Source organism: Uloborus diversus, chromosome 6 (assembly GCF_026930045.1).
Source record: "Uloborus diversus isolate 005 chromosome 6, Udiv.v.3.1, whole genome shotgun sequence".
Lineage (NCBI taxonomy): Eukaryota > Metazoa > Arthropoda > Arachnida > Araneae > Uloboridae > Uloborus > Uloborus diversus.
Genome location: NC_072736.1, coordinates 170,982,864 through 171,006,183, shown reverse-complemented (window position 1 = coordinate 171,006,183; position 23,320 = coordinate 170,982,864). Strand labels below are relative to the sequence as shown.

Here is a 23,320-nt window from a genome sequence, read left to right as displayed (position 1 = left end):
CTCCAATCGAAAACAAATCATGTCTGTTGCAATATTATGATTGGTTGGAATAGAATGCAGAAATTAAGTAAAGCACCTGATCCAATCATTACGGCAATAAGTCCATTTGAATTTTCGTCTGAATTGATGATCGTCTTCACTCTCAATAAATTAATTGGACAAATAATATAAATATGCAAAACCTTATCAGAAAAGCTTTTATTTATGTGCATTAACTGTATGTTTTCAAAAACCACGTTCTTTGAATTATTCCATTTCCATCTGTGGACATTTAATTATTGTTGTTTTCTTTCTTTTTCTTTTAACTATTTATGAAAGTAAATATTGTAGACGCAAAAAAGGGAATATTTTCTAAAAGTCAAAAAAAAAAAGTTATTCTTTAAACATAAGGGGGAAAAGGCCAAAATTTCTGATCGAATTTTGCTTCAAAAGTTAACGTACATCATGTATGGCGTTTTTTCATTACTAATTTGGTTTTAGCACAGTATTTTGTTTCAAAATACACTGATTCTAGTATAAGTTTGATTTTAACGGGGAAAATATTGAAAATTAGTTTAAAACTTTTTTTTTTAAATATTAACCATGCGACAGTAAAACGCGAATGAAAAAATTCATTACTGTCAAAGTGTATTACAACCAATTACGTAATTATTCTAACAGCTTGCTAGGTGAAAGGGCAATTATATGTGTTAAAAGATTAAGTTGTAAAGATTCATAGTTATTTTTAAATGTTCTTTGTCCTTCCAGTTTGTCCTAAGTGCTTTTCCAGCAATGTTTTTTTTTTTTTTTTTTTTTTGAGCAATCACGATTGCTTATTGTTCTCATTTGACTGTTTTTGGCGTTCCTATCATTTTATTTTCCCACCGCCACCCTCCGCACCATCACCGTCGACGGGCTCCTCACGATGCTGCTCCTCTAGCGAAAGCCATCTCCAGGTTGCATCCATGTCCTACACACACGCGCATACACACACAACTACACACACAAACAATTATACACACATACTCACACATACAAACACATATGCATACATATAGACACCCACACACACACACACAAAAACATATACACACGCATACACACAACTACCCACACATTCATGCCTGCAAACAGACACAAACACATATGCCTACACACACATACACATTCTGGTCTTTGGGGGACCGGGCCCGTCCCTATGCCGGTCCCAAGCCCGGGTAAATGGGGAGGGTTTTACGATGGTGTAGCATCCACGTATGTAAAACGACCACTCTTTACTTGCGTTTGAGCAGATTTGTATCTGCCCAATGGCTATCGAGTGGAACAGTGAGTAGGCAATGGGCATCACCGGAGTCAGGTCCGTACCTGGGTCCACGGTGTCTAGAGTCGTAAGTGGTTTAGTTCTCGTTCCCTTACGGGTAAGGGGGCCCCGGCCGAAAGGTCCGTTCTCTGGAAGCCCTAGATGGCATAGCAGAGCGGGGTTCCCTGTTTCGTACCCCCCCCACACATACACACATTCATACACACAACTACTCACACACTTATGCCAGCACACAGACACAAACACACATGCCTACACATACCCCCTACACACAAACACAACTACACACACGCACACACACAAACACATATACACACATACACACATCTATACACCTACACACACACATACAAACACATATGCATACATATAGACACCCTCACATACACACACAAAAACATATACACACGCATACACACAACTACCCACACATTCATGCCTGCACACAGACACAAACACATATGCCTACACACACATACACATACCCCCCCCACACATACACACATTCATACACACAACTACTCACACACTTATGCCAGCACACAGACACAAACACACATGCCTACACATACCCCCTACACACAAACACAACTACACACACGCACACACACAAACACATATACACACATACACACATCTATACACCTACACACACACATACAAACACATATGCATACATATAGACACCCTCACATACACACACAAAAACATATACACACGCATACACACAACTACCCACCCATTCATGCCTGCACACAGACACAAACACATATGCCTACACACACATACACATACCCCCCCACACATACACACATTCATACACACAACTACTCACACACTTATGCCATCACACAGACACAAACACACATGCCTACACATACCCCCTACACACAAACACACATACCCCCACACACAAACACACACGCCTACATACACAGACTCGTGATTGCGAAAAACATAATTTGAATTCAAGAGGACAAAATTCAAATTAAATTTTTGACTTATTTTTAATTTGCTTTTCTTTGTCCAAAGCGATTTTTCTGATAAATATTGTGTTAAAAATTAAGGCAATCATGTTTAATTATATTAAATACTTACAAACTTACATGAGTAAAATTACTTCGGATTATGGATTTTAATTATTTTTTTATTTATTTTTTTTTTCTGCAATGCAGACGGGGCAGTAGAATTGTTCAAAAATACATGTAAAAAAAAAAATCTCCTAGATAACAGGACACCCCTCAATCTTTTAAGACTTGTGGATAGTAATACAGTAAAACCTGTAAAGTTGACTACCCTTGTAAGTTGACCACCTGTCTATGTGGACCGCTTTTGTCAGGAACGGAATTAGTCCTATCTCATATAATAAAGGATAACCTCTCTAACTTGACAACCTCTCAATCTTGACCACCTGTCTATCTTGACCACTAATGTACGCCAAATTTGGTTTGAAGTATTGTAAAAAACCCTTTGTAAGTTGACCACTTGGTTTATTTTTTAAAACTTTCTTCAGCAAATTATTTTATTATTATTATTATTATTATTATTATTATTATTGATATCTTTCTAAAAATGTTTTTAAATCTTTGATAAGAGACTAGCATTTTACTAACTAAACGCAGCATAAAGCTTATGCTGCTCTTTATTCTCCAAACTTGTTTTTCATTTGTTTTTCAATTTGAGATAGCTTTTTGTTCTCTGTTCAATGAAAATAGGTGTCAGTAGAAAAGTTCAAAGTCTTTTCTTTCAGTTGCAATATATTGTGGCAACACAGGAATTGTGCTAAAAAGAGCAGGCTAGGATCTATACCTTTTGGACCCCCAGGCAACAAAATATGTAGGGTCCCTCCCTAGTGGCCAGCAGTGTCTAATTGTAAAGTGAATAAGTCTTAGGGCTAGTTTTTTTCTATTTTTTTCTTCAATTCCTGGGGCCGTTAGCCCCTTTAAGGACGCGGACCCCTCGCTCTGTGGGTACGCCATATGTACGTCTGCTAATGAGTAAAGTTACATGTTTCTGGTGCAAGGGATAAAGAGATACATTTTAATTTTGCCTTTATGAACTGGGAGAGTCGCGCTTACTGCTGTTTGTGCTATAAGTTGTACAAAAAAGGCTTGAAAAAGAAAGTAAGTTGAACTTGAGATTAATAAAAAGCGTGAAATATTATACTAAAATTAATTGAATATGGAGAAAGACAGAGAAAATACCTGGTACATATGGAATTTCTAAAACTACAGTGTCTAATATAGTTAAAAACAAGGACAAAACTAACAAAATTATTTGAATAAAATTTTTAATGATTGTTTCACTTTCAATAATGTTAAACAAAGTGGGTTGAACAGAAAGAATAAGGGTGAGTTACTCAAAAAATGAATACATGGTGCTAAAAATGACAAAAAAAAAAAAAAAAAAAAATACCGCCCTTTATAAGTTGACCACCTGTTTAAGTTGACCACCAAAGTACTGCACCGCGAGTGGTCAACTTACACAGGTTTCACTGTATACCGAAAGAATTTTTGCTTCATACTTCAACCGAAAGAGGGCGCTCAACCCCCTCCCCCAAACTTCATAAGTATGGGGAGGGGCGTTAAAAATACATTGAACTGAAAACATAATGCTACATATTATAATATATATACTAGTAATATGCATATATATTGCAATAAAATAATTATTTACCAAAAAAAAAACGGGGGAAATGAAATGTTTCTAAATTTGTGGCATTTTCTACGCTTTGGCTAATGTTAAATTAAGGGATCATTGAGCACCCCCTTAAAATTTGAGTAAGAAGCTAAAACTTTTACAGCATAATACTATTAGTAAGTGTAAAAAAAAAAAAATTGGGGGTGTCCTGAACTCTAGCTGAAAAAAAGTTTTTTTGAACCACCCTAAGGGGCAGTGTACACGATTTAGAAATGAAAGACGGTGAAAGGAATTTTTTACATTATAATTAGAGGGTGCCTTGGTCATTAATGTACGAACATGGAAAAAGTAAAAAAAGAGACGAAACACTCTTAATTATACGTGCTAGGGAATTAAGAAAGGTGCCAAGGGAGAAGGATTCAATTCTTTTTTTTTTAATTCCGTGAATAAAACTTTTATATGGATACAAAATAAAATAAACATAAAATATGTTCTGTTAAGACGACAAATCAGACGCCGATAATCTGTGAACGCATTTTAATGATACCAAAGTGTTTTTGCTGGGAGTACGCATTCATTTAGTAATACACAAAAAGGCATGAAAAACATTAAGCACCCCTACCATAGACGATGCATTTTCATTTCTAAGAATACATTTAAAAAAAAATATTCGTTTATCAACTTCTTGAATGTTGCAAGAATTACTGACTTCAGAGGCTAAAGATACTGATTTCGGCACTGATTTAGATACTGATAATACTGATTTACAGCCCGGTTATCACGTGAAACAACCGAGCTGTTGGCATATTGCATGTATTGTCCGTTTTTCAGGAGAAGGCACTTCGCCACGTCTCCTCGAACGCAGAGTTCTATTTTACGCGGGGGTGATCGGTAAACAATCCACGCGCTTCTAAAGGAGACAAAACCAGACATCTTTAACTTGGGCGTGCATTTTAATGTGCAAAAAAGTCTTAGTGTCCTCCACATCACTTGCTTCACTTGTCTGTTGCCATTTTAGTTACTCTTACATTTTAAAAACTGCTGCTGTTGCAACAAAATGCTATGATCCGAATAGACATTCTGCCGAAAACAGTGAAATAGAATCATTGGATGCCACGTAAGGAGGGAGGAGTCAAGAGCCTTCTTGTAGAACAATAGTTCTGCCCTATACCCGAGCTTTGCCTTCGATTTTCGAGTTAAACCGCATCATGGCTTCGGACTTCCGCTGGTGAGAAAAACTTACTTTATCTACCAATGTGTTACACTCTCAGCTTCAAGGAGATGACATATGCCTCCAACTCGGTTGTTCACTATTCCAGACTAATGCGTCGTTAACAAGGACGAAACAGTAGTCTCTGGATGTGATAACTGGACTGTCAGGATAACACTTGCAAACATCCAGCAATTAATCGAATGTCGCTAAACACTGTACATTACTCAGTACACCACGCATTTAAATCCAAAATACGTGAAACGAACAGTAATTCGAAAATCACAGCGCAAGCGCTAATACATTCACAGACAGCAGTGATAAACGAGACTGAACAGTTAAAAAGCTAACTCTCTCTCTCTCTCTCTCTCTCTCTCTCATTAACAAGACGTCCGGTGTTTTACACCCACCAAAGAAATATCAAGAAAATCCTACTACGTTCTACCAATTTCTCATATTTTCTTTTTATTCCCTTCACGAATCTTATCCGGGGTACATATACTTCGTACGAATGTTGGGGGGTTGTATATTCATTACAAGAAACAATTTACAGGTTAAGTTACTACACTGTTAAAAAATTTCCGGAAAATTTACGGTAATTGTTACTGGCATCCATGTTGCCAGTAACTATTACCGTAAAAATCAAATGTTGCTGTAAAATTTTACGGTTTCCTTGGTAGGCCGCAGCAACCAATTGGCGCTGGGATTGCTTATTTCTCCGGTAAAAATTACCGTAAAAATCAGCGATGCGTTAGCCCGCCATTTTACAGTAACAATTACCAGAAAATCTTCCTGAATTTTTAACAGTGTACGATAGTTTTATATGAAAATTAATGGAACAAACGCCAAAATTAGCCAGATTACATCAAATTAATCATGAAAACAATTACTATTTACAAAATTTGTAACAATACTTTAAAGCTGAATAAAAATCTCACCCTTCACTAAGACCTGGGACAGATGCAATACAAAGAATTCTTGCATTTGCAACACTGGCACTGGAAACTATAGCCGGCTCATCTCTGAAAGTTAAGATACACACTTGTCCAACATATCCATCGCTGCTGCATACCCAAAGGTCAGGAAGTCCGCTTCCTTTAGGGTCTTCGCACACCGCTGCCGCGCAGGTAATCTATGGGGAAGAAGATTCATCTTCATGGACTTTGTCTAAGTTTCGAAAAGAAGGCCTGAATATCCTTAAACTGATGGTAATTAATATCAAGGAAATAGTGATAATGGTTAAAATAATACTGTAGTCTATGTATTTAGAGTCAGCGTGTCCAGACCAGATAATTCTTCCACTCTCCTTTATTTTCCCCCTCTGGCTGTCATGGTTATGACTTTATGAATTTTTCCCCACGTTGCTTTTGCAACTATCATGCGCTGCACAAGCACTATGGGGAAACGTTCACAGTACCATTACCATGACAACCAGAAGGGAAAAGTTATTTGGTCTTAACAAGCCGATTCTAAATACATGAACTATGGTAACACAGTGGAACTATTTGTAACTCCATCTCTGTTAAGCTCGAGTTTTCAGCTTTTATAGTAAAACTAGTGGTACCCGCACGGCTTTGCCCGTAGTAGAAAATTAAAAGGTCATTTGGTTCGCCTTCATATCTACAAATAATGGATGATGAATTTCTCGCCAATTGGCTATGTTCATTCGCTCTCCCATTTTACGTCATGATAATTTCGTAATTTACTCGTCCATCTTATGATAATTTTGCTCCGGAAAATGTTCTTAAAATTGAAATAGAAAAAGAAAAAAATCGGGTTTTCGAAAAATCGCTTCGAGGTGCACATCCCTATGCTACAAACTAACTTTGTGCCAAATTTCATGAAAATCGGCCGAACGGTCTAGGCGCTATGTGCGTCACAGAGATCCAGACATCCTGACAGAGAGACTTAGAGCTTTATTATTAGTAAAGATAAAGACAAGCCTGTAGATTATAAAAGTAACAGGTAGTTTTTTTCTAACCTCCTCTAAACTGTTTTCCAATGAATCATTTTCTGTAGGAAAGCGCGTATCACAGGAAACCCTACTGCTATTTGATTGACTGGCATAAACCTTTTAAAACTGAAATAGCGTTTCACTTTTCAAACATATGATCATCATTTATTATTTGTGACAAGTTTTAACTCACTTAGTGGAAGGGCTTGGGGCAAGAATGCGATATGCCACGTGATGCGAATTTTTCATTAGACCAACTTCCAACTGATAAAAAATATTTGTAGAATTTTTCAAAGGTATTAAAACCAGAACTCCAAATGACATAATCCATTGTCATGTTTGTTTCAATTTATTTATGAGAAACAAAACTTTTTATCGAAAAGTCAATCCTTGTGGTTTCTCACATTTCTGCCCCGTGATAGAAACCTTGACTAATAATAAAGCGGAAAGTCTCTCTGTCTGGATGTCTGTGACGCGCATAGCGCCTAGACCGTTCGGCCGATTTTCATGAAATTCGGCACAACGTTAGTTTGTAGCATTGGGGTTTGTAGCATCTCGAAGCGATTTTTCGAAAATTCGATTTTTTTCTATTCCTATTTTAATTTTACGAACATTTTCCGGAGCAAAGTTATCATAAGATAGACGAGTAAATTACGAAATTATCATAACGTGGAATGGGAGAGCGAATGAACATAGCCAGTTGGCGAGAAATTCGTCATCCGTTATTTGTAGATATCCAGGCGAACCAAATGACCTTTTAATGTTCTACTACGGGCTAAGCCGTGCGGGTACCACTAGTAGAAAATAATGTATTATACTTCCGTGTTAATTAGAAATAGAAAAAGAGATTTTTTTTTTTTTTTTGCATTGCATATGCAATGTATGTAAGGTTGCTTACTAAAAAAATACATTTTTTGTTCGATATTTTTTTGAAAATGTCCTGTATTTTGTCACATCACATGTATCTGTATTTTGTTACTACATACCTAAGTCAACCAAATCGCTGTCCACTACGGTGGCAACCGTTTATATGAATCACGTTTTTTCTAAACAGTTTTGATTTCATAAAGCGGCTGATTCCATAAAGCGACTGATTCAATAAAGCGGCTGATTCAATAAAGCGGCTGATTCAATAAAGCGGCTGATTCCATAAAACGGCTGATTCCATAAAGCGACTAATTCAATAAAGCGGCTGATTCAATAAAGCGGCTGATTCCATAAAGCGGCTGATTCAATAAAGCGGCTAATTCAATAAAGCAGCTGATTCAATAAAGCGACTAATTCAATAAAGCTGGATTTTATTTTGTTTTTGACAATTTGATTCATTAAAGTGGTTAATTCAATTAACCACTGATTCAGTTAACCAGCGTGCCATGTAGTGTAATAGAAATCAATACCAATTTTGAAGTAAAAAATAAATGTGTTTTTATACTTTTCGGTGTAACAAATAACGTCATTTCACTGGTTTGATACAAAAATACTCCTGAAGAATCCCCAGGGAGACTTTTTGAAAATATTATTTATGATTCTTCTTATCAAGAAAAAGCGAATTCTTCTTTGTTTTCGGTAATCGAAAGATAGATATCAACACCACTTTTCATTTGCTACCTTCTGCTTTCTTTTCCACCTTTCAGTATTGGATTCGTCATTTTTTGTTTGTTTTTTAGATACTCTATTTTTTTCGGTGGTTGGACTTCTGGATCACTTTTTGTTTTCCAGTAGATACTTTTCCGTTAGATGTACATTACTTGACTTTTTTTTGGTGATGTTATTTTGTTTCTCTCTATCTGAAACTACAAATTTCGTAGTTGGCGACCATATCTGCGCTTCAGGGCGGTCATTCCAAGCTCGTCAGCTTGCGAGATCGAGATTCTCTCTCACGTGATCGGTTGTGACGTAGAAACGTCCAAGAGTAGTATTCTAATCTACTCGAACCTAGCCGAAAGCTAAGTTCGAGTAAATTAAAATGCTACTTTGCGACATTTCTACGTCACAACCGATCACGTGAACGAGAATCTCGATCTCGCAAGCTGACGAGCTTGGAATGACCGCCCAGGTTCTAAACTCAAGGGTTGCCGTATTTTGTAGATAAGTAAAACCTGTCTACAACGATACCGTTGGGACCTAAAAAATGTTGTTATAGACAGGTTATCGTTGATAGACAGTTCGACTATTCATGCTGACATTTTTCTGGGACCAAGGAAAATATCGTTATTGACAGGTTTATTGTTATAGACAGTATCGTTATACATAGGTTTCACTGTATCTCCATTTGTTTTAAGCAATTTTTCTATTGCCGCCAAGATGGAAAGTAAGTAAGTTGCCAAACCAAGGGACGTACCTGAAACGGAAAAGTACCTTCCAGTTTTGCGACATTTTCCGAGACGTTCTTTTCAAATATCATACTGATATACGATATACAAATTGAAATAAAAACAGAGTTGACCATCCACAAAAACTGGACGTTCTTCCTGTCCTTATGTTTTTGGCGGAAGGTCGAACAGTTTTTCCAAGTTTAGTTTCATTACAATCAACTTATTTTTGGATGTGTTTGGTGGAGAAGACTTCACCGTCTGCTTCGTGCAGACGCACAGTGTTTCGATTAATAGAAGCTAGGTGGACAAAATTCAAGTTCAGAATTCATCATTTCATCCCACAAAATTAAAGTGTTCCTAAATTCGCATGATCTAATTGTTCAAGATGGATATTATTTATACTGATAAGTGCTGTTGTTCCTTAATTTAATTACTCTATCTGATAATTAAACAATGTAAAAATTTTTTTGAAGATAAACGAAGGAGTTTTTGCACGTTTAAAACCTTTCAAGTGATGGTAATGGTTTTACCCGTTTGTACCCGGGCCAAATTTTCAGTATATAATAGCTGCACTTTTCCCATAATTATTGAGGCGTATTATAGTCAGCACACTCTTGTGCAACATATTTTTTTGTCTCTAGAGTACTTTCTTTGGAGTAGGGATTTTTTTGAAGAATGATGGAAGCACCCAAAGCTTTGGGTAAAAAACATATTGTAACGGATTCGGTGAGGCTTCCAACTTCTCGAAAGGACGACACAGTTCTTGATAAAAACACAGGAGCTTTATTTACACTATGTACAGGAGAAATCGTTAACAACTTCTAAATTAATCATCAGCAATTAAGCAAATATCACTCAACACCGTAAACTTAACGGCTACACACGTATTTACTTCCAAATACGAAAACAACACAGCGAAATGCCTCGCTATAAACAGAGCAAATACGCTCTCAGTTCGAAATCTCAATCGAAACTCTCCTTTTTATCACGCAGGACGCTTTTATAAACATCGAAGAAGTTTCCACAACATTCTTACTGCTTCTCGAAATGCGTAGACCGTTATCAAATTTTATCAATGAAAAGAAAAGGAAATAGGGGGTCGCATACTTCAGCCGAATGAAAAGGGGTTGTATATTCATTACGGGAAACTATTTACAGGTTACGTTACTACAATAATTACTATTTACAGAATTTGTAACAATATGTTGTACTCGAGTGTGCTGACTATAACGCGTCTTATTATTCAATGGGAAAGTTGCAGCTACTATATACAGAAAATTTAGCCCGGGTACAAATGGGTACAAGTCATTGCCATCACTTGAAAATTTTGAAACAGGCAAAAAAATCCTTCGTTCGTCTTTAAAAATTTTTAAAATATTGTTTAACTATCAGATAGATTCCTTAAATTAGGGAAAAAAAGCACTTACCAGTATAAAAAATATCCATCTTGAACAACAAAACCATATGAAATTAGGAGCACTTTAATTTTGTGTGATGAAATGATGTCTGGAACTCAATTGATTTATTCAATTACAAACGGATACGTACCTTTGAACCTTATTACTCAAGTGACGGAAAGGAGTTAGGCATAAACTAATAACTAAGTATCATGGGGTTTATTTATTGGGGACATAACCTATATTTAGGTTATGCAAGGCATAAGTTAGGTTATGCAAGGCTTAGGCAAGATAAAAAATATTTATCTTGAACAACAAAACCATATGAAATTAGGAACACTTTAATTTTGTGTGATGAAATGATGTCTGGAACTCAATTGATTTATTCAATTACAAACGGATACGTACCTTTGAACCTTATTACTCAAGTGACGGAAAGGAGTTAGACATAAACTAATACCTAAGTATCATGGGGTTTATTTACTGGGGACATAACCTATATTTAGGTTATGCAAGGCATAAGTTAGGTTATGCAAGGCTTAGGCAAGATAAAAAATATTTATCTTGAACAACAAAACCATATGAAATTAGGAACACTTTAATTTTGTGTGATGAAATGATGTCTGGAACTCAATTGATTTATTCAATTACAAACGGATACGTACCTTTGAACCTTATTACTCAAGTGACGGAAAGGAGTTAGACAGAAACTAATAACTAAGTATCATGGGGTTTATTTATTGGGGACATAACCTATATTTAGGTTATGCAAGGCATAAGTTAGGTTATGCAAGGCTTAGGCAAGATAAAAAATATTTATCTTGAACAACAAAACCATATGAAATTAGGAACACTTTAATTTTGTGTGATGAAATGATGTCTGGAACTCAATTGATTTATTCAATTACAAACGGATACGTACCTTTGAACCTTATTACTCAAGTGACGGAAAGGAGTTAGACATAAACTAATACCTAAGTATCATGGGGTTTATTTACTGGGGACATAACCTATATTTAGGTTATGCAAGGCATAAGTTAGGTTATGCAAGGCTTAGGCAAGATAAAAAATATTTATCTTGAACAACAAAACCATATGAAATTAGGAACACTTTAATTTTGTGTGATGAAATGATGTCTGGAACTCAATTGATTTATTCAATTACAAACGGATACGTACCTTTGAACCTTATTACTCAAGTGACGGAAAGGAGTTAGACAGAAACTAATAACTAAGTATCATGGGGTTATCATTGGGGTTCTTTATTGTTTGCATTATCCCACTATAAAAGTTTAGAATTTTGAACATAACTTTTGTCCACCTAGCTCGTACTAATCGAAACACTGTAAGACGGTGAAGTCTGCAAAACGTGTGATCTGCGCAGGATCATCTGCAAAGGGGGTGTAAGGTGTGTACAACTTCTTATCGAAATTCGCTAAATTTGGCGACTTTTCTTAATGAGGCCTCATACTTCGACAACGGGACATGAGGGCAAAAATTTTACGCTTCCAAAAGCATGTTTTACTATGGATCTTTTGATTGATACATATTTAGATCATTTTTATTCTTACAATATCGAATAGTTTCCTGGTTAGAACAAGAAAAATAATTTGAAAACTTACTTGCAAGCCTGCTCGAGTTTTCCTTATTGGTAATGAGCAAAGGAATTCAGGTGGACAGCTTTTCTCAGAGCACTTATCTGTTAAAAATACATACATTCGTTTTATAAGAGCTGCAAAAAATATTTCGAAAACGTTATAGACAGTTAGAATCTTGTTTATCGGGACTTTCGTTTTATTCGGTTCAAATTCGAAGAGTTAAAAAATTATATTTACTTAAATCAAGGGTTCTCAAATTTTAGACATTGCAGCTCCCTTTGAGACTCAGTTTTTTGGCGACCCCCCAAAGTTTTAATTCTGTCTAAACCCTAAAACAATAACTAAAAATGACAGAAATAGTTAAGTTTTATCCTTAGAAACACAAGTAACTAGTAAAAGTAAACATGAATTTTTGTCTCTTGAATAATTTTATAGTTGGAGACAGTAGTAGACGCGTGTTTCGGAGTTACGAGGAACCCTTTTTTTCAATGCAAAACTTTGAGTAATATTTTGCATTGAGAAGGGGGTTCCCTGTAACCCCGAAACACGTGTCTGCAGTAATCTGCTAATTTTGGGCGTCAAAACTTTGTCGATTGCCACTTACTTCTCCGCACGAAGATATTTATTTATTCCTCACTTAATTGTGATTTTAAACATTAACGCAAATATATAACAGCAAATATATTTTGAAAAATATATGTGGCAATTCTGCGATAAGTGGAATTAGTTCTCTGAAGAGCCTAGTTAAAGAAAAGTAAGAAAATTCATTTGTTTAGGAGCTCATTATGAGAAGAAATACAAAATATTTTTTCTACTAAATGAAATATTTGTTGAAGAACGTTTTATCACCCCCCTCCCACCCCGAGCGTATTTTAGAATACAATATTCAGTTTAGAAGTTCAATGTTCGAAATAATTCAGTTTGAAAGGTTTTTTTTTTTCCACGATAAAAGTAGTGTAGTAGGAAATTTTCATTTTGAGAGTTATTTTAGAGCAAATGTTAAAGCAAATAAACTTTATATAATGCATGGAAAAAATTTCAACATAAGAAATATAGGTTTTATTTTCTAAGACGAACCATTTAAGTCAAGAAGTTATTGGTTTGACGTAGTTCCGTGAACAAACTCGCAACTGACAAATTCGGATGTTTTTTTTTTTTTTTAAATTATCTTCGAAAATTTCTCCTTAGGAAACGTACATTAGACAAAAAAAAAATATATTCAACTGAAACAGTGGCGTCAAAAGCGCTCAAAATATTTTCTCATGAAAGCGTTTCGCTGAACTGAATGACAAAATAGCCAAAATATCAGCCATTGGTCATCGGTACTTTAAAAAGCAATTATTTCTTGAACAAGTATACGTTTTTTTAACATCTATTATGGATATTATAATATTCATTTTTTCTTCGTGACGCATTGTTATATGCTATTTTCATTTCGGAAAATAAATTTATGTTTTTTTAATTGTTTTAGTTGCCATGTCAGCATGGTGCACTATAATTATGTTTTTATAGGACTAACAGTATTTCTTACTTTTCTTGTAGTTAAAAGTCATGCTAAGAGGCTGTTTCATTTAGCTTTGGTGTAAATTCAAAGTCGTTTTCGTCAAAAATATAATTTGTAACTTAAAATATAGTTTCTAAAACAAAAAAGGTTCAAGCATGTCTTTTTTTTTTTTTTGTTGAAAAAATGTCAAAATTTCACTTAAAAAAAAAAAAAAAGACAAACAAAGCCAAACTTGTTAGTCAAACACGTCCTAAAATGGCACAGTAAAATAGCAATAAAAAGAACAATAAAGGATTTTTTTTCGATGAAAGACCAGCCAAATAATACACAAAAAATATTGGTTTAGTTGTAGGGAAAGTTGGGTGATGCAATAAAAAGAATTTTAAAAAGATATTCTGATTTAACACTTTTAAGGCAGCTTAAAAACTCAAACATAATTTTATGCTGTGAGCTACGGCAGTACCTTAGACTTATAGAGGCTCCAGGTCGTTCGAATAAATGAAAGTTCTTGTTCAACAAGAAGAAAAAATAATTGAGCAAAGGTACAAAAACAAACTACTGTGCGCAGTACAAATTGTATTTTTAATTCAAGAGATTAAAATAAAAAACTATACAAGAGAAAAGTACATACGTACATTACAGAAATATAAAATACCACCAACAAAAATTCATTACTTCTCTAACTTTTCTTTTATTTATGCAGTATGTACATCTAAATGACTTATTCGGCAAGTTACTGCGCTATAGCCAGGGCTGAGGCAGACATACATGAAATACACCGCCAGCTCAGTCATTCCAGCCGAGGACTGCAGTTTCGTGCTCATTAGCACTCGTCAGACCGGCTTAGGAAGTGACTGAGCTGGAGGTGGAAAACCTCTTAAGGAAGCCAAGAGTGCCAAACAAACTGGTAGCTAATATAGAATTAGCACTGACCAGATGAGTGACTGAAGTAATGGTTCGGTTCAACTCAAAGATTGAAGACAATGCATGGTATTTTCAATAAGTTACCGCCCTATAGCCAGGGCTAAGATAGACATACATGAAATACACCGCCAGCTCAGTCATTCCAGCCGAGGACTACAGTTTCGTGCTTAGTAAGCCGGGCTGATGAGTGCTAATAAGCACGAAACTGCAGTCCTCGGCTGCAGAATGACTGAGCTGGCTGGCGGTGTATTTCATGTATCTAAATGACTGTCTGGATTAAGCGAAATCTGGTTTAATAGGGTCCGGATTAATAAAAGTGAAGTGTACGTACAAAAAATAGTTTACTCACTAAGCTTCTCCTTTGTTTCCAAAAACGCAGCTTCCCATGTCATTCTCTGCTCAGGATTTGGAAACGTCACCAGCAGGTTTTCTACTTCGTCGCTGTTATGAAAATAATTGAAAACTCTTAGCATATTTGTTTTAAATTTCTAATAAGTATGATATTCCTACTAATGCACTTACATAACCGTTATATTCATTTACATAACTATGAGTTTTTAAGGTATTGGTTAAAACAATGCATCAAGTGGCTTTATGAATATAGGTATGATAAATGAAATATATACCTTTATTCTGAAAAGTGAAATAAGAAATAACAACTTTAAAAAGCACAAGTTGCGGATTATTGCAGACACGTGTTTCGGCGATACAAGGAACGCCTTTTTTAATGCTAAAGGAATGAGCTTACGGATGAAAAGGCGTCGGATGTCTTTTCATCCATAAGCTCATTTTTTTTGACGTTGTTATTTCTTAATTTAGGTATGCTAATTCATTGGAAACATGCTTCAAATGGCCTACTAATAAGAAGTTCCGCCTAGAACTAAACGTGCCTACTTTCCCGTATATCCATACTACTTTCTAGTATCTGATCAATATTCTCTAAAATAGCTAAAATCGCAAATTATTTCAAACATATTTTTTTTAAAAATATTTTAAGCCGATTTCTAGGAATAAAATATGCCTCATTCATCTAAAGAATTAGATGCGTAAAAAAATAATAAATAAATAAACGAACAAATAAAATAGCAGCACCTTTTAAACAAAGCAGCTAATACTTTTTTCCATTAAAAAAAAAAAAAAAAAAAACCCTTCAAACGCTTTCAAACAGAAAAAAAATTAAAGTTGAGAAGCTCATTAAACGAAATACATCATATCAAAAAAAAAAAAAACTTTATTTTTCCCTTGTTGCCAAAAAATAATTTTTTAATGAATTAATGTACTTTGCAAAATAAATAAAAACAATAAAGTGTCAACTTAAAGAAATAATTTTCGTTGTCAAACAAAAAAAAAAGTCGTCTTAATGTAGAAACACAAAGGACTTCCAGTTTATTCGACAAAAACTGAATACATAAATAAAAAAAAAGTCAATAATTATTTCACAGTTAAAACCATGGCCGCGGAGTCGAGTCAATCTCATTTTGGGATAAAAGAGTCAGATTCGGGAGCTGAAGGTATTTAATTCAAAGACTCGGAGTTGGAATCGGTCATTTCCCATAGAGAACGAAACTCTGCCAATGTTTGCGGAGTCGGAGTTGAATATTCAAGAATTAATATTCAGTCATTTTTCCTCTGTGTATAAATTTTTGTTAAACCTACGCAGTCAGAGTCGAAGTCGGGGAGTCCGACTAATTTTCGGGCACTGGAGTCGGAGTCAGATGCTCTAGAATTCTCGGAGTCGGGGTCAGGAGTTTGTCGTCAAGAGCTATTTCCAACAAAATTTGTTTAAAGTAAATCCTCTTTTAAGTGCGGAATCTATATTGACTTTCAGTGTCCCCGTAGGCGCTAATGTTAAGGGATTTGAATTGTTAAAAATTTATCGGAAAATAGTTCAAATCAAAATGATATATGTTTTTCATCAAAAGCTTTTTCCTACAAGTTTTTTTGAAGCAAATTCGCCTCTAAGATCGGAATTGCATTGAATTTCCCCGTAGGCGCTAATGTTAAGTTTTTTTTTTTTTTTTTGAAAGTTCAAAATTGAACGAAAAATAGTTCAAATCAAAGAGTGAAATATGGGAATGAGGTGTCCTCGCCGAGATCTTTCGAACGAAACAAATTTGTTTGAATCGGACTATTCACTCAAACGTTATTGGAGGATTTGATTTTTTTTTTTTTTTTTGCACAAAATATTGTATTTCAAAATTTATAATGTTATCAATCGAATGCTTTTTCTGTTTATTTTTTTATATTCAGTATCACACACTATATGTAATGTAGACCCAGACTATGTAATGTTGACTTATATAATAGCCAATTCACTGATCGAGTAACGCTTCTGGCGTCACCAACAATGAAACTCCTGCCATAGCATGCTAGACAGCATTGTTTCATTATTGCATCACTTAAAGTTCAATAACTTTATTTTATTTATAATCCGGTAATTTAACTGTTTTACTGGTAAGGCTATCATTTTAGTAGAAGGAAGAGACGAAAGAGTGGTCAACAATGGACGCTATCTACTGGAGTTTAGGGCTAATCCACTGGAGTTAGGGTTACAATTTCAACTATCAGAATATCTCCAAACAGGCAATGGCTTCGTTAAAAAGTAAAAGCAATTTTCACCCGTCATAGGCAGTCCTACCCCGTCCGTTTTCTAGTACTTAAATATTTAGCAAATTTAAAGTTTTGTAAGAAAATATAAATATTAAACTGTACTTTAATACGAAAAAAAAAATTTTTTCAAGGAAAATAAAAGTTTTTTTCTACGAATTCAAAATTTTCGGAAATTTTATGTCACTATTCGAGATCAACTTCTGTAATTTTTACTCTGAGCAAATTTAGAAGTTTAATTGTAAGATATTTCTTCTGATTTCTTTCTTTTTGAGCAATCACATTGCTTATTGTTCTCTCTTGACTGTTTTGATGTCCTATGATTTTATTCCCCCCCCCTCCCTTTGCAGCACCACCGTCGACCGGCCTCACGATGCTGCTCCTCTAGCGAAAAACCGTCTCCAGGTTGCGTCCATATCCTACACACACACGGATACATACACACACCTGCACACACACACATACACACACACACACTCCTACATACACACACACGCATACACTGTAAAAAAAACTGTAAATTTTGAAGAAGTTATCCGTATTTTTTACAGAAAAAAACTGTTCGTAATAAAATACAGGATTTCTTTGTGTTTTTGAATCTGTAACCGGTTATACTTTGTTTTTCTTCGAATCTTCGAAATTTCACCCGCGTGTTTGGATTTTGGTTCTCGTGCTCGAGTTTTTGATCTTATATTTATTTAAAGCGAGTAAGTCTTAAATCGTTTGCAACTTCCATTTCATTGCATCCTAATCAATATTTTATTATTATGTTTTTTTGTCATCTGTTACAGAGGCATATTCGGAAATTTACCTTTGTATACATGTATTTCGTAGTAGTATAGTAAATATTGAAATGGATTTATGAAAGTATAGTTTCATTTTTTAATCTTCATGAAATAATAAATCAGCTTGAATAAATAATAAAAACACGGAAGATTCCTGTAAAATAAACGGAAGAAAACTGGCGTCCTGGCTGACAGTTTTTTTCCGTAAATTTTACGGATTTTTTTACAGTGTACCTACACACTCACACACGCATACCTACACAACCTACACACTCAAACACCTACACACCCTCCTACATACACACACCTACACACACACAAATACACATGCACAAACTCATGCCTGCGCACTGACACAAACACACACACACTCGTGATTGCGAAAAACATAATTTGAATTCTAGATGTCCAAATTCAAATTAATTTTTAATTTTTTTTTTTTTTTTAATTATGAGCATTAGTTTAGGTAAAATCACGGGCAATCTTAGTGGTGACGACAATGATAAAGGTAATTAAGGCCATTAACTATAAATGTACTTACTTGACATTAAACGCAAGCTCCAAACTCATTAACTGAGAACTAGAAGCTTGTTTCTCACTCAGCTGTTTTGAAAGGGTGGTCTGAAGATCTTTTACAGCATCTTCGATGTTCTGAAACAAAACAAAGTTCAAGATTTAGTCTCGGTTCAAAATTTAATTTGGGCCATAGTTAAAACAATATCTATTTCCTTTCTCAGAAGAACAGAGTGCAGTTTTAACCATTTTAGCAATCACCAATTTTTTAACTGTAATCTCTTGCCTTGCAAATGTCTTACGTTTAGTGTAGGTAAGAAGAGCTTTACCGATTGCACCAAGTGCTACAGTTATACCAACCTTCTGTGGAACCAAATATTTGCAGTAGGGGACTGTCTAGACAAGTTCTTTATTCTTATCCCCTTCTGGACTTGCAAAGAGGATTCACATTTTGGATCTTGTCTGACTTCGTAAGACATTGGAGGATAAATAACAACATTTTTTAAAAAATACTAAGCCCTTATCATAATGCACTCAAAAGGATGAAATAACTCTTCTGGGTCATAACTGACAATTTAAGTATTCCTGTAGTTTTCAATTATTCCTAGAAAAATACTTCACAAACGAAGAAAAGTGCGGCTCAAGTCATGTAGAGAATGTTTTATCATTGTCTAGCTTTCAATCATAAATTTGAGTGTTGAAGCATGCATATTTTTCTTAATGGGAAAGTTCGGCTTGAAATGCCTTGAGCGCACTTTTCTCCGTTTGTGAAGTCTTTTTCTTGGAATAATTGAAAACTACAGGAATTACTTAAATTGTCCCTTCTGACCCAGAAAAAGTATTTTATACTTTTGAATGCATTATGATAAGTGCTTAGTTTTTTTTTTTTAATCAATTTTATATTTTTTTTGTTTTTAAACAAAATTTTATTTTAGATTTTCATTTTTTTAACGTTAAGTTGTTCCTTTAAAATTAAACAAATCATTTAGTGAAATTCCGAAGTCTCTAAGTGGTCTAGTTGCTGAGATATAAGCAAAAGAATGGTTCACAGCGTACAAGTTACTTGTGATAGAGATCCCAGTATGTCTCTTTACTTAGCCCCGTTATCAATTATTGGCTAAGATGAGGGTAAAAACCCTAAGAAAGAAACGTCAGTGTATAACTTTCATTCTTGCTCAGAGAAGCCTTGATTCAAAATGTTCATTATGATTACTATGAGCATTAATTACATTTGCAAGGCAATGAAATTTGTAACAATGGTGTTTATATTTAAACATTTAATGGGGATATAACATGACATTTGCAACAATGGTGTTTATATTTAAACATTTAATGGGGATATAACATGACATTTGCTATTTTCCATCCTAACCGAAATAATATTTTTTTTTTCAGAGTTTGAATTTTTCACCGTTAAGTTGTACCTTAAGATTAAGCAATTCATTTAGTGCAATCTAGAAGTCTCTAAGTAGTCTAGTTGCTGATATATAAGCAAAAGCAGGCCTCAGATTACTCCGTGACAATTAGACTAAGTATAATAAAAGTGCTTAACAACACTAGCAACAAAAGGAAGACTAGATAGTAAATACTTTGACTTATAGCTTGTGTTTAATCATTGAAATATCCAATTTTTTTGTAAATATTTTCTTTGTACTTTTTCAAATTCTAAACTTTTGAGAACAGTGATTCTTCCCAATGCAAAGGAAATATCCGTCTTTTCAGTGGATGCCGTTTAGAGTTAACATGTGTACCTTAAATGTAAAATTCAAGTTGACCTGAACAATGTAACTATTGACGGCAAATGTGAAATAAATAAATATACTTTCTCCGTTGTACTTTTTATTAAATTAAACCAAAGGAAGTTACTAAAATCAGCCAATTAGTGTGTGAATAACGAAAAAAAAAAAAAAAAAAAAACAAGTTACATATATCAGAGACAGATTTTCCTCCAAAGCAGAAAAAGAAATCCCTCCAATATTTTCCTATCCTTTATTATAATTTCGATCCTTTCATATCGGTTTCTGATCATTTAATATCGTATATACTTAGCAATACGCAGGGACCATGGTGTTTATTCTTTATCGGTAAGGCGATGTAACTGGTGGGTTACGGGTTCGAACCTTCAGTTGATCGAAGATCCAGAGGTAATGGTGACTGTAGCAAGTTAAATATATCATGATCACATGGATCAAACTTATTGAAATGTTGCAAGATGGAGATTGCATGTATCATGTGCTGTCTGTGCTACATCGAACTTCTACCTTAGTGGTGTTCTGTAAACAGAAGCAGTGAATTTTTGCCTTAAATCTGGTACCATCGTCTATTTCAGCTTGATTACCCTTGTAGTTTCAGAAACATAAACAATTAAGAGTGACCGAAACCACCGATGCTTTGTGACACAAATGCTCGTATTTATTAGACGTTTCGATTTTTAATGGAACCTTTTAATGATTGAAGAAGACTTCGATCGGTGGTTAGGCTGTCGAACCTCGGGGCGAATCGTCTGGATTTTCTTTCATCAAAATCATTTACGGATGTAAATAAAACTCCCGGCAAATAAAAAACTGCTGAAGATTCGATGCAGTATTTACAGCCCATATTTACTCTTACGCATGAGAGACAGGCAGTAGCGTAACTAGGGATTGGCAGGAGTGGCTCTCGCCAGGGGCGCAGCAGCCAGGGTGACAGCATTTCGACTGATTAAAAAAAAAAATTTAGGAGATTTTTTTTGTTTTTTTATCTTTGCTTATGTATAGAATTTGAAAAATGCTTACAGAAAATTAAAAAAAAAACCTTGCAAGAAAAGGAGCTAGAGGGGATATATATATATATATATATATATATATATATATATATATATATATATATATATATATATATATATATATATACATATACATATACATATATATATATATATACATATACATATATATATATATATATATATATATACATATATATATATATATATATATATATATACATATACATATATATATATATATATATATATATATATATAGATAGATAGATAGATAGATAGATACATATATATATATATATATATATATATATATATATATATATATAAAACAAGAGATACAATTTAAGACAAATTTAAAATAGAAATTCAAAGAAATTGAAAAATCAACGACATTAAAAAAAATTTTTGGGACCTTCCCTCTTGCTAGACAGAAAGGGCCTTGTGAACTTTAGGACCAATCCCCCCCTTGATAAAGTGTTGGTCCTGGGTTCACCTTTTTCATTTTCCATTTTGATGTTCTCGCTTTTTTCATTTGTATTTTGACTGTTTGTGTGAATATATATATATATATATATATATATATATATATATATATATATACAGGGGTGGACTGGCCAGGTCGGCTAGTCGGGGATCGCCGACTGGGCCAACTGCTTAGGGGGGGCCAACTTAAATAGTTGACCCTTTTTTGCCAAACAAATCTTCCTAAAAAAAGTTATTAAGCTCTTGTCCTTCAAATTCAAATCGATATTGTGTATATAAAACGGGAAGAGTTCTATAGAACTGAGATTGATGTTATACATCAGTGGAGCCCAGCCTTTTTTATTTTTACCTCGGGGCACACCGCATATTAGAGGGATATCGCGGGACAGAACAAATATTAAATTCATTTTTTTTCTTGGGAAAACAAGGAAAATGCAAAATAAATACAAACCAAAACTTGCTTACATTATTAACTGCATGGTTATTTTAATGATACTAACTTTAGGTCTGTTTTTTAGAAACCAATGAATGACTACTTGGCTTCAAATTTTGCAACTATCATTTATAAGACCGAATAAAGAAACCGAAGAATGGAGATCGAATGAAAGAAGCAGGTTTGAAATGCTTCAGAATATATTTTACGTTTCATAAAATTGAACAAAACAAAGGGCCATGAGGTCCGCAGGCCGTTGGTTGGGCACCACTGCTATACATGGTACTTCAGTCGTAGACCAGCTATTTTTATGCATCCATTCCATGGGGAAATACATTTAAGGCTATTAAAGAGGCTAATAGCCAAGAAGAGAACAATAGAAGCCATTGGGATAAGGGATCAACTTTTGAGATAAATCGAAAATTTGCTCTCTGCAGCCTCGAAAATTGCTAACTGCCCATTTAGAATTGGGGCAACAAATATGAGAGGGCAATATTCTGGATTGCTGGTCCAATTGGAAAAAGACATCCGTAACATTCACTATGTACTCAGCTGGTTAAGAGACAGATTCTACCTAAATGCCGCAAGTTGGCAATAGATTTCCGTGTTCTATTGTAAATTATTGCTACAAGTACGTACTTTCATCTCAGAATCGCATGCGGGAAACAAGTCTGGACTCCGATAAATTGAATCTGAAACAGGACAAAATTTCGACTTAGAAGGGAGAGCTCTTAAATCTCTCATCACTACCCCTATATTTTGAAACCACAGTGTCGAAAAACTTCCTAGGAAAACCTCAGAATCATCCTCCTTACGTTAGCAAAAACACAGCGTAGAAATTCGTTCTTAATTTTGAAAATTTTCTTAGTGAGAGTACGCTTACTTAACTT

General features: G+C 34.6%; 1 protein-coding gene across 1 annotated transcript in view; it reads right to left on the bottom strand.

Annotated features, from left to right (window-relative positions):
* The window catches only part of LOC129225069 (rho guanine nucleotide exchange factor 17-like), a 171,447-nt gene that overhangs the window by 60,050 nt on the left and 88,077 nt on the right, over window positions 1-23,320 (bottom strand). Inside the window, exons 10-13 of the mRNA XM_054859617.1 lie at window positions 18,776-18,885; window positions 15,192-15,283; window positions 12,439-12,515; window positions 6,089-6,282 (exon numbers count right to left, since the gene is read on the bottom strand). Of these exons, the coding sequence (XP_054715592.1) occupies window positions 6,089-6,282; window positions 12,439-12,515; window positions 15,192-15,283; window positions 18,776-18,885 (473 nt within the window). The remainder of the gene's footprint in view (window positions 1-6,088; window positions 6,283-12,438; window positions 12,516-15,191; window positions 15,284-18,775; window positions 18,886-23,320) is intronic.